This window comes from Panthera onca, chromosome F1 (genome assembly GCF_046562875.1).
Source record: "Panthera onca isolate mPanOnc1 chromosome F1, mPanOnc1 haplotype 2, whole genome shotgun sequence".
Classification (NCBI taxonomy): domain Eukaryota; kingdom Metazoa; phylum Chordata; class Mammalia; order Carnivora; family Felidae; genus Panthera; species Panthera onca.
In genome coordinates, this window is record NC_138355.1 from 56,927,495 (window position 1) to 56,943,964 (window position 16,470).

General features: G+C 38.5%; 1 protein-coding gene across 6 annotated transcripts in view; it reads right to left on the reverse strand.

The window, feature by feature from the left end:
• Positions 1 to 16,470, reverse strand: part of ESRRG (estrogen related receptor gamma) — a 625,896-nt gene that overhangs the window by 212,035 nt on the left and 397,391 nt on the right. Inside the window, exon 1 of one of the 6 annotated variants that reach the window (XM_060644353.3) lies at positions 15,359 to 15,560. The exons of the other annotated variants lie outside the window; for them this stretch is intronic. Coding sequence (XP_060500336.1) covers positions 15,359 to 15,414 — 56 coding nt within the window. The 5' untranslated portion in view covers positions 15,415 to 15,560. Of the gene's footprint in view, positions 1 to 15,358; positions 15,561 to 16,470 lie in introns of those variants that run through there. 6 annotated transcript variants of the gene reach the window in all.

Below are 16,470 nucleotides of genomic sequence, written 5' to 3' on the forward strand. Positions count from 1 at the left end.
TAGAGACAGGCGAATCAAAATCCTAGCCTTTGGGGAACGGGAAGTCTGGACAGACAGTAGCTGTGAAATTACCTCAAGATTAAGGGTAAGGTTTTCTTACAGAAACTACCTTAAGAGTCATTTACTTTGATGAGAATGAGTTTACCAAGTCAAACCTTTCCTTCAAAGTCAAACCACATATAAACCTTCCAGGGTTCAAATATATCCCCCTTGCTGTCCCTAGGATCTAGGAGATATTTTTTTTTCTTACATGATCTTTTAAAGCATTTACTCTTTTTTCATTTCCAGTCTGAAAAACAAACCATATGTAAGGAATTTAGGGTGCTTGAAGATGTAAAGGCAACTTTGGTGATCAAATCTTCAAAGGCGTCATAAGGAAGCAGGGTCAGAATGGCTTTTTAGCCACACCAGACTTGACTATTCTAAGACCCCCAATCACACTCTTGACATATTCAGGATCTGAATGTACAATTCCTAGTTGTGTTCATGGCGCTAGGTTCAGACCAGTCCTAAAAAGCCATAAACCAGAAAACCAGGATGGAAGTTTCAATTTGCTTGAGTTTTAAAACTCTTGCTCCCTAAATTCCTGAAATCATTTTCTGAAGACTGACTCAAGGTTAAATTGGAGGGCGTACGTATAAAAAGCTGCACTTTTAAGTGTTTTTTTAGGCATTCAAGGTCACTTTATATTTTTTTTATCATTTATTTCAGGATCTTAGTGCCCAGGACAGTGCCTGTACACAGTCAAATATTTTTGAATGAATGATCAAGAAAATGTAATTTAATGCACTGAATTGATTACTTTAATGATTAAAAAAATTGCAAAACAATGCATGTAATCTTTATGATGCAACATGAAAAGTTACTGTAAGCAATCTGATGCCAGAAAACTGGTTATGAAAAATACACTTCCAAAATCAATGTTAAACAGATATCTTTTAAACTTGATTTCATTAACTATCATTAAACTATTTGCCCACAACCTAATTAACGTATACTACTGAGGGTACTTAATAATACTAAACAGAAGGGAATGGGCATTTCTTAAAAAGAAACACATTATGAGGTCAATGCTTGTAAGTTAACACTTAAAGATAGTAACTGTAGAATTAAAACATAATTTTAGAATTTATATATTTCATAATTATTTGGATATTTTCAGTGTATTCAATGTGTGTTAAGACTGACACAATTACACCAGCAGGCAACAGTCCTTCTAAAATAAAAAGCAGTAAAGTCTCAGCTAAAAAAATTGCCATTTTAAAAATAAAAAACAATAAGTATAGGCAGTGGGTAAAGGAATAAATAGGTGATTACAATTTAAGGCCTGGATATAAAAGATAATAAAGGTAATGTATGATACCAGATGTAACTGAAAGGGAATGATAACCATAATTGTGATTTTTAGCATTTCAAAATCATCCTTTAGTGAAGTACATATGACATTCTCAAACAGATCCATCTTATATAAATATCTATAGTTAAACATATTTTTGCAGAATCAGAAATGAGGGTAACGATGTATCATATACATGCAAAAAAACCCCTACGTTTGTTTTACATGTGTTGAAAGAATAGTTCATGCATGCATACCTCTGTGTGTGTGTGTGTGTGTGTGTATCTATCTCTATATATATACAATACATTTTCTCTAACTGTTTGAGTTATTTCCCCATTTCAGACCCCCTTGTAGATGTGACCAACTCTTAAAGTTCTACAAGTTCGTCTAAACCTAATAAAACACAGATATCCAAATTTAAAAACTTTTTAATTTTATCGAAATGTATAGCGTGCTATAATTAGCATAATTCAAAAATATAAATATATTTTTAGGTGCCACTTTTCTCATTCCTAAACAAATATGGATAAAGTGACCCAAATACCATACAGTTGATGCAATGCTCCATTTCTTATATTAACTGCGATTTTTTTGTGTGTGCCGGCTGGCTTTCTACAGGTATCACTGATTGAAAAAAAGAATTTGGGGGGAGGGTGTACGATCTCTATGAAATTACTTATTTTACTTCTTTGTGGTTTACCTACCCAGGTGAAAAATATAAATTAAGTCATATAATTAAACCCACAAAAAAAGCTAAGGATAAACCAACCAATATTATCCAATACTATCTTTTAAAGGTTGGAGATACAGCTTATGGGATGACCATCAACTTTAATTACTAAGTAAGGACAGTACCTTTGCAATATTAAGCTGTTATTCAAGATTTATCCAGATCACTTTTGTTCTCTTTTGCTTTTCCCCTCTGAAAGTCTAAGAAGAATTTTCTACATAAGTTTTGAGTTTATAGTTTAAAAGAGAGAGAGAGAGAGCTCATGATCCCTTGCAGGCAGGCACCTAAACAGAGCCATTTGCATAGTTCATTGAACACTGTTTAGTAAACACGAAGTGTAGGGGACCACAGTGGCTTCTGTCTTCTAGTCCTGCCGTCCTTTTAAAAGCAAGGCAGGGGTTCTGTTTTTAGTACACACTTTGGTTCAGTGTTAATCCTGTTTTATGTTGTTCACACCTGCTGCTGACTAGCAGCCTGCTGATGGGCTGGGGCTCACGCTGCTCAGAGAAATCCCACTAACTGAGAAGCTGGACAAAAGCTACTTGTACAGAGCGGCAAACAAAGCCTGGTCAGGGTCCAGAATACAGGACGAGCCGACCCCACGAATCTTTCCTCTCATTTGCAAATAAGGTTCCGATGTCCCAAGTTTACCACCCAACAGTAAATGCAACCAATTACTCTTGTTTGAAAGAAAGGCCGAATCCCATTGGCTTGTTTATATTCCTTAGCTTTGTACGACTTCTGGTGAAAATTCATGCCAACACAGTTGTTCTCATCAGGTGTTCGTGCCAGCCATCCTTTGTGTCCTGACCAAAAGAATCCGTACCTGAAGCAAACCTAAATATGAATTTAAAACACCCTACACTCAACCTTTCTATTCACAGAATTTTACATCCAAAATGGACAGAGATCCAAAATATATGTTCTGCCATCAGTGGCCACCGTGTGACCAGGACAGTAACTTGGATGCTAAGACCGCTCTCCCCCAAGCCTCCCACCCTGCACTGCGTGTGCCTAATAGCAAACATCAAAAGGAATGACTTCTTTTTTGATCTTAGTACCAGCGATAAATCAAATTCAGTGCCACAGACAGGGGGGGAAATGCACTACGGAGGAAAACTCCGAGACTGACAGTAGGACCAGTCGGAGGCATTCGCTCAATCAAGTTCCGGTAAACGATGCCCACCCTCCTTTGCTCTGAAACAAGATGTAAGCTGTCGTCTGCTTACCCAGAGGGAGAAAAACTTACCAGGTCCTGACGTGACCCCAAGTCAAGATGCACTTTGTGCTGACATTTCCAGGAGCAGCGCTGTAACCCCTCTCTCTCCTACCCTTGGACAGAGCCCATCTCCTTCCTCCCTGGGAGCCAGACTCTGCCCACAGGTGGGCACAGAGAGCCCCGGCTGGTCAGCACAGCACAGCTCCAATAGGAGCTGCACATCTGGGGGGTCAAATGGGGACTCTGGGATCACTCTGTCACAGCTCCCGAAGCACCTCTGCCACCTGCAGCAGCCAATAAAGCATCATGGGCTCCCCGGCCAGCTCAGGGAGTTCTGCGTCTGCCTAACCCACAGTGGTGTAGGCAAAGTGCTAATTAGCAGATTGAGGTGCTGTTAATGAATGAAAGTGAGGATGAAATATTTGAAGCGTTGGCACCTTTTCCCCAATTTGCTTCCGGTTGACCTTTGGCAATATGCTCTTTTTGGAGGGTCAGGACTAGAACCTCCTCCCTTGTTGGTACCATGCTATTCCTCAGCAGAGGAAAAACTCACATGGATTCTCAGGCAGGTTAGCGACAACAGGTGAGAATCCAGATAAATGCATACTTTTTCAGTGTGTATAATACTTGGGACTTGGGAACTCTCTGGTAGTGTTAGAGGGGAAAAAAAAAGTTGTTAAATGATACCGTGATATACTCGCCTTAACTGTAGACAGAATTCACGTGTCTCCCGTAACCTGACACAGCCCATCACAAAATAAAAGAAAAACATAACAGTTGTCGCTTTCAATTTGTCTACATAATATGAGCAGCATGGGAATGAATTCAATTATTACGTTGAATCACATGAAAATGCTGATATTTGACCATTTTTTTTACCTAAAAAAACAGCAATTTCGTGTGGTGCCACCAAATAGAATTAGAACCCCGTTGCCTCACTTTCATGCAAAAAAGGCTGAAATTCTGTCGGGGAATTTCACGATTCCAAACTTGACTTTCCTACCGATTTGCCCTCGAATGCTACCTCTAGTTTTGTTTTTGTTCTGTTTCGTTATCATCAAAGTGGGACCATTTACCTCAGTATGTCTTTAATTTGAACCTGTCATGATTCGGGGTCCTCAGGCCAGAGGGGCCCCAACGTTCACTGGAAACGCCAGTTTTGCACACACACGATGGTTCACATACGCAGCGCAGTGCTGACTGTAACACTCACTCTTTTGAGAGGCCATCCCATACAATGGGCACCTGCTTCACTCCAAAGCGCCAAGACCGTGCCACGATGGAACAGGATGGAACATCTCATCCTGGAGCCTTCACCAGAGGACTTGAACCACGGATGAGTTGGTTTGTCTGGTTTTGTTCCCCCCCCCCGTCCCCAGCGACTTTGCAAGTTTGCTCAGGACAGAAAGATTTCAGGGTGCCCACAGGAGCGGCGGCTCTCGGATCCAGTGACGTTGGGTGTTTCGCGTGCAGCGTGGCTCAGAGGGCAAAGCAAGCCGTGTGTGGGATCGGGGGTCTCCGCCCGCCGCCTCGCAGGGCTGCTCCTGCGCAAGCCCGCTTGCGAGCCCAGGGAAGACCACCTTACTCTGATGAGAGTGCTTTCCTCAGGCAGGAATTTTTATTTCGGCTGGAATCTTAAACCATTACATTTCCAGCGATGCATTTTTATGTTTACAATTGACATCTTCATAAAAGAATGAAACCTTTGAGCAACAGCTCAAAAGCATGAAGGTTGCCCGCAGTGGTACTTAAATTATTTTACACCTAAATGGAGCCCGGTTGTTTTTAGTTAAAATTTAATAAACCTTAAACTGATGACCTTTCTTCCGCAGAAAGGCCCAGAGTTGCAAAAACGAACTTTCCAATGAAATATATTTTAAGGAACTAGTGCTGAACAAAGGGCTATTTAAAGCTGAACGCTTTGTCAATTTATCAGCTTGTGAACATTCTGTTCCTGAATTCCCCACTGCTGCTGAATGTATAGAACGGTGGTGCCTTGCTTAATCGAATACTATTGATTCGAGTGTGTCACAGTGATCTCATTGAGAGTAATCAATAGTAATCCAAAATCAATCAATCTGCTCTTGCACTATCATTTATCAAATCTGAATACACCAAATTATTTGTAGGCGTCACATTACAAAGAAGAGAAGAGGGTTGAGCTGGTCAAGTTAATGGTTTATATTAAGAGCAAAACCAATACCCCTCTCTTTTTAAGGGGAGGTGCTTTAAAATGGGCTGTGGCTTGGGCAGACATGTTCCTCCTCTCGCTAAAGTATCCTAAGTTTACAATTAATCTCGTTCCGGTCCCGAGAAAAAATAAGATTTCTTACCCAGGGCTTTGCTGTTTGAGTACAAGTGGCATAAACTTACACATGCCCTAACTTACTGAATAACAGCACGCTAGCATTTTACAAGTCTGATAAGCTAAGTTTCAAATGCCTGTCTCCCATCTGCTGGAAAACAAGGGGACTCGTCTGACACAGGCCATAACTGCATCTTCTAACATCAGAAATGATGTTTAATAGAATTGGAGTGGAAAAAGGGATACTTAATTTCTCCTGAGAACGTACAGCATAGATGCACCTGCTTATCAAAGAAGCTGCTGTTGAGGCTGAAGGTTCCTTTATCAACATATTCACCTGTAATTTAGTCGAGGTAATAAATCCTTCTATTCATTATGGCACACTCAAAAGCACCCCTACTATTTAACTGGAATGAAAAAAGGCACAGAGTGTCTAAAACATTTACTTTTGCTAATGTAAAAGTGTTGGCATTTTACTTCATTCCTGATAAGCTGGTGCCAGTGGTGGTGATTATTCTTTTCTTATTCAAAGCCTATCAGCATTTCGAAAAGCTCTCTCAATCTTATCAGGTGTATGAACAGCACAGTTACTGAAAACAGTTTGTACTGCTCCTCTCCAAGCTATCTGATAAACCCCCCACTAACTAACTGCATTTACACACACTCACACAGAAGTTGTGTCTTCCACGCCCTGTAGCCAGATTCCAGTGTGCCAGGGTTTTTGTGCTGGGACATTAACTTAACAAAAATGTCAGCAGTGAGTGCCCCAAACTGACAACAATCAAGAAAACACCATAAAAGCACTCAACTAGAATGTACAACAAACAGAAACACCAAGGAAACAAAGATGGAAAGTTGGAGGCAATCTCTTTGGAACTAGAGAGGGGGTTAACATACTGTGTATGCAGATACGGACGAATATCACGTACTTACCTTTTAGCAAAGTAAGTCATCCTTTAGCACAACAGATGAATAGAAACAGAAATTCTAAGAGAAAATATTGCTGCAAGTGAGAGGGTTGAGGGATGTTTTTAGGAACTAAGCAGGCATTTCCCCCACATTTCGGGTTATCTCAGTGTGAAGGCAGAGAGGTTCCATAATGTAAGCAAAGTAAGACAATAGACAATATCACCGAACTTACCCCATAAACTGGAGACAAGATAGAAAGCAAGGCTGTCACATATGGTGACCACATTCTCAGGACAGATTTTCCAATCATTAAAACCCTCATAAATGCTCTAGAGATTAAAGTTTTGTTCACTATAAGGAAATAAAAAAAAATTAAAAAAAATACAATTTGAGTGTTTAACCTCTTAGTATTTTTCTCATTCTTCAGACTTAACCAACTGAACAGTTCCATACAAAGGTAGGAGGAAGGAATCATCATCCAGGCTAACACAAGTAGATGATCCGCTCTCCATTTCTATCTATTAAAAAATGCTTATACCAGTTCATGGTTCGTACGAATGGAGAGACATACCTAATCATTTATGGGTAGCTCTTTGGAGCATGAAAGACAACAATGACATTTATAGAACATAAGAGAAATCTAAAACGTACTTGAACAACTGAGTAATGGATTTCTGACCCTGGGAAAGAATGTCTGCTTGGGCTTCTGTGCATAAACTGTCCATTTGTTCCTCACCTCCCTTTGCGGAATGGCTAGGAAAGAACAGAAAAAGGCGGCCACATGCTCCCACCTGAGCCCAACTCCTGATGCTGTCTAGACTCCAAGAATAGAATGAGCCTTTCCTTAGATGTGTAGAGCAACAAGATGAATTAGTCAAGTACGTAGTTCAGTACAATTCAGCTGATGGTTGCTTTTCCATCTGTGACACTATGATCCCATGACTGATGAGGCAGGTCTCATTTAAGTCTATGGATAAAAGGATGCTTCTGTCATTTGCCGGCCCCAGCACCAACTGTATACAGTCGCTTTCTCATAGGAAACAGATGGAATTCTCGTCAACCACATGCATCGTTCCCTTTCTATGGTCATGGGCAGTTGGTTACAGGTATAATATTCCCCCTCAAAATATCAGGTCTGTTTTAATAGATTAGTGATGATGAAGAAAGCATTTAACTTCTGGAGAAGTTAAAGTTCTATGATCATTTGGAATTATGGAGGGCAAAGGGCAATCGATTGAACAACCTCACATTTGAATTTTTTTCTCTAAATAAGTACATTGGTCTCTATAATTTTTCATATCACTCTCTATTTTTGGTAACTCTGGATATAATTTTAGACACTCTTTTCAAAGCAAAAACATTCCTATAAATATCAAATGTAACAGTATCATAATTGCCTTGGGGAAAAAAAAAACTTTTAAAGCATTTAAACTCACATTATATTAAAAACAAAGTAAACATATTTATTGAATGTGTCTTCTATTTAAATTCTCAAAAGCCATTATCAATAAGTAAAATTCTTCCTAGAATTAATGAGAAAGGAATTTTCATGTACAAGGAGAACATTCTGATCATGGAGGAGAAAGAAATTAATATGCTTCTATTTTCTGTGCGTAAGTTCTTTTCAAACTTTCATGTTTTGCATTTTGAATAAGGCATAAGAAAAGAAAGCACAAGATTTTTTTTCTCAGAAAACGTATGCACAGTGCAACAAAAAGAGATGTCCCTTGTTCAAGATGGATTGCCCAGGCTCCTTCTGACCCTCCACTTCTTCAAGTCTTTATTTACTTCACACCGAGGAGCAACTGAGGTTCGCCACTTCAGAGACTTTTAAAAAAATAAATCCCTTTGTTACTTCCACAAAAGCAGAAAGATCTGAACAAGTTCAAGTTATACTCCTTTTTTGTGTGTGTATGCAAAACTCATGATTATCAATGCTATCTGCATTCCCATAGAGTTTTAAAGAGAAGGAAGCAAGCAAGCTGGTTTTCATTACACTCCTATTAGCCATCCATCTCTGGTATAATATGAGAATTTATCGGTAGCTTCCCTTTTATTTAGTAGGAGAAGGTGTATGAGGAAGCAAAGTCAAATTGACACATTTGTGATATGCCTGACAGCCTTCAGTATGCCCAGTATTAATTTGTTTTCTTTGGCTAGGTAAGTGTTGCCAAAGCATATTACACATAATGTGTACTTCCAATCAAAATGATGAAAAGTATATATGCAGTTTTGTTTCACTCAAAGAAACATGAGAATGCACAGAAGAATGTATATGACAAAGACTGCCTTTCATAATTAAAATATAAATTTAGTTTCAAGTTCTCTCTTTTTTTTTTTTTTTTTTTTTTTTTTTTTTTTACAATGTAATCTAATCTTAGGTAGGCTGTCCATGAGTTTAACACTGTAAGTATTAAATAGATTCTAAGTGCCAGAGCCACGGCCATAGATTGCATTTCTAATGGTCAGTGCTGAATGTTACATATCTATATTCAAATGCACAGAGAGATCTATGCCAGGATATTGAAATGGACTTTAATTGACCAGTGAGAAGTCAATTTATTTAAAACTGCACCTTTTCTTTTAATGCTCTGCCCTAGTGAGCTCTCTTCCAAATATACATTCATTGCCATAAATTATGATGGCATAACATTTGAAGGAATCAAAACATAAAAAGCACGTTTCCTCCAAACATTTAAAAAAAATGTTTAATTAAAAAGGGGAATGGATACATGCATGTGCCCCGCATGCACGCAGACACACACACACACACACACACACACACACACACACCACAAAATTGAAATCCTTTCAATTTGATGGTTTTGTATAATTTGCTAGAATTTGGAAAAATATTGAGAAATATTGTCCAAATCAGGAAAAAGAAACACCTGGCACTTCTGTAAAGAAAAAGTAGAGAGGAAAGATGTGTTTGCTAAAACTCTGAATGGAAATTATTTTTAGCAGCTGAGGTTTGCTGGATCGTAGAAAGTAGAAGTCTAAAATGAACTGGAAACCAGAATAAGATGCCAGGTAAATCCTTCCAAAGGCAAAGCCTGTCACTTATCACCCTCAGATAATAAAGAAACTAACTTGGGTCTGATGGATTGGCATAAAGAAACAGCAAGATTTAAAAATAAAATAAAATAAAAACAACCAAACATTAAATGGGCTCAAGGGTTATACATACAAGTAAAGGTAGGAAATGAATCTGGGAATTTAAACAAGAATATAAATAAGAACAAGAATTAAAATAGAAAGTGCAGTTAGGTAAATGTTCTCTCTCAACACTCATTCTGATTTACTAAGCAAAACCACAGGTCTCTAAACTTACCTCTTAGAGTAAAATTCAAAAATACTAAAATCTGTGATGTACTTTCGAGAAATATAACGCTTATTAGTCTTCTATAGTGGCTTTCAGCAAGAAAAAGAATAAGAAAGTGACATATTTATGTAATGCAGACAAATAAAAGTCCTCTTTTGCATTTATTTGGGAGCTATCATGTTTACATTCAGATATATCTGTCAAGCCTCTGTATAAAAAAAGAATGCAGCCAAGATCTGATTCAAAACTATTTCTTGGATATGGGCCCACACCATTAAATTATGCCTTTAATATTAGTAGCTTATTTCCTATTTTACAAATTATTTATGATTACTAGATATTGAATTTAGGAATGATCACAGTTAGAAAATTCATGAAATCAGAAACAAATTTACTTATTAGGTTACCTGTTACCTGTGTTTCTACACAGTTCAACCAATTCAGTTTAAAATCGGGACCTGGCAAATACCTGAAATCCTAGCTCCAGGTTAAAATCATGCCTGGCAAATTTAGCTGGCAACTAATTGGTTAGAAAAATACTTGAGATTCACTTTGTCATATAAAGGTATTATGAACACTCTTAGCAGCATATCTCTATTCTACGCATATACGTCTTCCCTTATAGGTCCGTACTTCACTTTCATACCATACAGGCAAACACACACATGTGTGCATGCTACCGACTGCTTTGGATTTTAAAGTGCCGTATGTGTATTTGTGTATTGGTAACTGTATAGACCGTGTACACGCATACACACATGGCTATGAAAATAATCCATAGCAAAACACATAAAATGCAATAAGAAGAATGTCAAGCAGCAGAGATGCCTGGTGTCATCCCTGCACTATCAAATATACACATAAGTATGATTGGAGAAAGAGAACCTAAATATTTCACTGTCAGAGAATGTAGAGAACTGCAATTCATTTCTATCTCCTGTGCTTTAGGACAATGACAATTTAATACAAGGCCAGTGGATGTAAAAGAGATAAAAACTGAACACACTGGGCCAGTGTAATCAAAGATTTTCTCCAGAGAGCTGGCTAGGGCCGGAGCTCATATGCACTTATAACAGATCAACGTTGTATTGTTTCTCTCTTCCATGAATTTGCGATGAAGCAAAATTTCAAGCAAAGCTTATCTACTGCAATGACTTTAAAGTTCTGTCAAAACACCTCAAATGCTCTCCTCTTATTTCAATGCTTAATAGGTGGTTCTAGAAAGTTTATTTGCTATTCATTGGTTTGACAGAAATCACTGCTATCAATTGCCACTTGTATGACAAAGTATCAACCATAAGCAGGGGTTTTAATTTGTTTTATGAAATCACATAAGCAAAACCTTCAGGGCTGCGCAGCACTTTAAAAGTAAAACAAAGAAATCTTTTCTTCAGTCACTAGGCTAAAACAAATGTTGAGGAATTTTTCACAAGTGATACGGACTTGAGACTGGGAATTATGCCTACCTTCCAAAAGCAGGGTCTCTTCTTTGTCTATAGTTCTTGCAGGAGTAAGGTATTGTGAAAGTATTGTTAAATAGACTCATAGAGAAGTTACCTGCCCTCTTTGATGAATAGCACCATGTATCTAAAATTAATTGCAAAAGTATGGCCCAGCTAATGAGATGGTCCTTATCTTTTCTCAGCAAAGGAAGCACAAGTATTTTTCTGCTGGCTCAATATTTTATAAAAATGCCTAAAGTGTTATTAACTAACTAAAAATCTGATTAAAAGACCTCAAAGACACAAATTACCGTAAATTCTAAAACCTGGAGGTAAGCCTGATTTCCTATATTATTTCCTTTTTAAACCTTAATTTCTTTTCTTTTTTACTTTGAAAAGAAAACCAAAAAAAATCTTTTCTTCAGCTTCTATTAGCAATTTTAAAAGCTGAATTACAATATCCTTTTTTATAAGATGGTCAGTATATATTACAGGTCAGATTAAATCAAAGAAATATATCAAAGGCCGTCAATTTAGAATTAAAAAAAAAAAGAACAATGATACCTTATTGGGGGGAAAACACTGGAAAAATGATCATCCATGCAAGAGAATTAATGGATATCCACAAGGGCTTTGCTAATAACATGGGTTAATTACCGCTGCAACACTAGGCTCAGTAAATAAAGCAGCAGTGCCATAAACACATTAAGATGAGAAACCATCACTATAAGAACCAGCCAACACTATCACCCTTGCCTCTGCCCAGGAAAGGGAAAGCTGTATTCCAGCCCTTTCTGTAAAAGGAGGATTTCTAAACTTACCACCAAATGTATATAAGGTAATACATAAATGCACTGACACAAAGGGCTGGTGAAACATGGGGGGCCCATTTCCTCACCACTCCCATTCAATATTTATTCCATTAACTCAGGGACACCTATTTTTGCTTATTCCTAGGAGAAAAATCATATGTTACATAATACACACTGTCTGGACATAGTTTGGGATATGTACAGTGGTTATTATATTTTCCGAAAAACAGAATTGATCTGTTCTCTTTAGTGCTGTGATGGGCAGGGTTACAAGACTCTCCAGTCACCCCTAAGTGCAAGCTAGTTGTCACTTCCAGCAATTTACAAAGAAATCATCTGAAAACCCCACCTACACCCCCTACCTTTAAGGCTGCAGGTGTTTTCAACAGATTTACAGAATAAAAACAGGAGGAAAAGTAGTATGAGCTCCAAGTCTGGAGTTTAGGTATTCTTTCTTAGAAAAATAAACTTAAAGTATCTGTTCATAGTTCTCAAATAATATCATATCTAAAGTGACTTAGGCAAGCTCCTCTTAAAAAAAAAATCTTATCTGCTCTGATTTAGGCTTTTTGTTGTTGTTGTTACTGTATACATTTTTCCTTCCTGCCTATTTTTATCTCATATATTTTGACATTCTAGTATTACTTTTGGATAGTTGTGTTTCAATCTACGTTAGCTTTTAACAAGGAGAGATGAGGCCAAGGGAAAAAAAAAAAAAAAATCAAAACCCTGACACAGAAAGAGTGGACCATACAAAATAAAACTTGTTTAGCTCCAAACAGGTATTTCCAAACACAAATCTGTTTCATTTGCAATGCCTGGATTTCAACCATCAGGCTGAATTCACTAAACTGTTCCCTCCTTGCCTTGCCTGTTTTCGAGTGTTTCAATTGCCTTTCCTTCTTCCAACAGCTGTGACAACTGTTAAAACAGTCAGTAAAATTAAGTCCGCTCTATAATCCTGTAGTCAATGTTACATTTTAATCAGAGGTTGAAAGGGATTCATGTGATGAGCACACTCATTTAGAATGATTAGACGGACACATATGTCAAAATGAGCAGATATATTATTTTCATCTATTTATGCTATCAGTTATTACTGCTATTAAATGTGAAACAAGCTTTCAAGTATTATGCTCTTTAATGTGCTGGCACATTTCCTAAAATAAAAAACACATAGTTAGAGGTTAACATTTTAGGCTCTCCTAATGGTGGTCAATAAATTGTATGAATCTTTTTCAACAGCCTCCAAAACAGAAATTGTCTAATATTTTCCTCTGAAACTGCATAACTCTGGTTTCATTTCTGCGTATACCCACACGTGATAGGGTTTAACCCAGTACAATTACTATGAATATTAATAGCATGTATAAATTCTGTGGTTTATTAATTGAGACAGAGAGGCAGATGCGTTGCTTAGCATTAGATCTTTCTGTCTGTCCAGTGAACCACGTAACCATCAGAACTGCATCCAGACAATAAATCTGTATTTTTTAAAGATGACTTTTCATTGAGCCAAAAAGAAAGCTAGTTTGAATCTTGCGCCAAAGCCAAAAGGACATGTGCCCTGATTTCATTTAAATGCATCTGCTTTAAGAGGCTTATCTAAACTAATTATTCAAATTAGCTATAAGAAGTTAAATTCAAGAAAACTACTTTAAAAAGAAGCCTCTGGGGGATTTTTAGAGTTTGTTTTGTTTATTTATTTATGGGAGAAAGTTCAGAATCTGGGTGAGCTTGGATAACGCCTCCTTCCTGAGAAGACATTTAGACTCGCCGATTCTACAGCCCAGGTGCACCAACCTTCAGACTACACTTGGGTGGGCAGTCCTACCTTTGTTTGTTTTTCATTTTTATTCTCACACAATTTAAGGTTGTTTCTTGCTTCGAGTGTTTCAAAGTGTAGCAGGCACAACCTTCCAATCTTTCAGTTCCTCCCTACGTCCATCTCTTGGAGAATATACCTTGCGTGAGTGTGTATGTGAGTGTGTGCGTGTGTGTGCATGCACGTGCGAGTGTGCATACACATCTATGCACACAGTCACACTCATACAGACACGAGCAGGCACTAAGACTGCAAATCACTTTTCATCTCTGACTTAATTACAAAGCAATGCAATATGCAGTCACTAAGGACAGCTAGTGGACATCTACCTATAATGCACTACCTCGTCTTCGAGAGTTTTAGATTTTCTTCACAATCTATAGAGAGATGTTTGCCAAGAGCACTCTTTTCAGAATTATAACAGTTGGTATTACTGTAATGTGAAAGCAAAGCAATATAACTGACTCAACAGAAAGATGATCCAGTGACAGCTCCCGGGGTATACTAATATTTTATCTTAACAGTGCGTTGAAATTAAGTTTATGACCTACTCGTTTACTCAAGAATGCCTAATTTACTTGTCCTACCCCCCATACGCTTCTCCCCCACCTCTAGGGTTCCAAATACATATATATACCCATATGCATAAAGATATTCATAAATACGAATTAAACTGCATGTAAGAACAAAAGTACTTTTCTCTATTTTCTGGACATGAAGCATGGCACAAATCCACAATCTGAACATCGTCTATTCAAGGGGAAATTTTAAAAGTCACTAGTGTTTCTTCTTTAGTTTTTTCTCCCCTTAAATATTTATAATGTGTGAAAATCTCATGTTACTTAATGGACTGATTTGTCAGTTAAGTGCCGACTTAACGCTAACCATGCAAATAACATTATTCTAGCCCTGAATTGCATAGGGCTAGTTTTTAAATTGTTCTCTGAAGGAGAATTAGTAAATGTGCAATTTTGCCTCTAACTCTGCGCGGTAAGAAATGACAGGGAGCTGAAAATATCTGTCAAACTGCAAATACATAAGAGGCACTCAATAGTATAAATCATTTTGAATATTGTATTTTAAAACATCTTTCCTTGGGAAAATGGGTCCTAGTAAAAGATGCATTTTAACAGTTCACTAAGCATTTGTGCCAAGTGCCTATTCTTAGCACCTGAATAAGAAGTGACTGTCACACAGCTGTTTTACTGACAGTCACTGAGCTTTGCCTCAAAGGTAACATTGTAGTCAGAGAACAATTCTCGACTTACTGAATTAGGAGATCACCCTCAACACAAAAGGCACAAGACAGACACAAACAAGCACTCGTGCACACAAAATACCCAGGGCATTACCTGAATCAGTGTGCAAAGATACATTCCGTCCACACACTCACACACCCCCTACGCGCACCCCCACGACGAGTTTTAAAAAAGGAAAGAAAAAGGTACCTACTCTTCCTCGTAGTGCAGGGAAAAAGATTCAGGAAGGCAAAGTTCTACCGAATCCATGTGCGACCGGCAACCATTATTTGTGCACCCCAGCTATAAATCAAAGTTTCCTTGACAAAGCACAGTGCAATTAACACAAATGTTCTCCTAGTGACAAGCCTATAGGCACAGCCAGTTGGGACCAAAGCTCTCACACTCTCCTAATCAAGGACTTAAAGCCCCGATTGGAGCTTATTAATATGAAGTAGGGCTTTACATATGCAGTCCCACCGGCCCAGCCGCGCAGCCGATTGGGGGGCCTCTGCCCAATCAGGAGGGAGGCGATGGGAGACTGCACGGAGCGAGCGGAGCCAGGCAGGTAGGCAGGGTGCAGAGAACCGAGGGGACTGAGAACCGGCGGTGGGAGAGAAAAAGGGAGCGGCGACGCTAGCGATCGAAACGCTCCCAGCAGATAACTGCTTTCCTCCCCCCCTTTCCGTCTGTCTTTCTTTCTTTCTCTGGGAAGCTACAAAAGAAACATAACTAACTTAACTCTCTAAGCACTGGAGGGATTTGTCTTTGGTTTCTAACCTAAGACCTACTTTGCCTTGAAAAGAAGAACTCACGCACACTCTCAGTTAATTTGGGAAAGGATTCCGCGGAAGGTAGAGAATTAAGTTTGTCCTGCCGTTGTGTGTGTTTTCAACCCCTGGGGGCTGCTTCGCCTTTAGTGCTGTACTTTCCCATTTATTCGTAATCGCGTCTTTTCCTGCTTTCCTGATACATACTGGGCATTTTAAAAATCAAAGGCATTCTTCCAAATTGTTCGGGCATGTGAACCCCTGGGATCGTCATCTCCGAGGCGGAATGCAGTTTTGCACAACTACAGAAGAGGAAATAGTGCATCAGTGCCATTTGAGGGAATGCTCATGCAAATTATAAGTGTAATAAACATTTCTTTACCTCCTGCCTCCCTACATACAGATATACAATGCATAGCTTTTCAACTGCAGGACAGATTGGCTTCTCCAGTTACAGGGGTGGGGGTCTCAGGGCTGTAGGGGGAAATAGTGCATTAAATCCATCTCTGCACTTTACAAAATAAACACTGCATTTGGCGGGGGGGTGGGGGGGTGG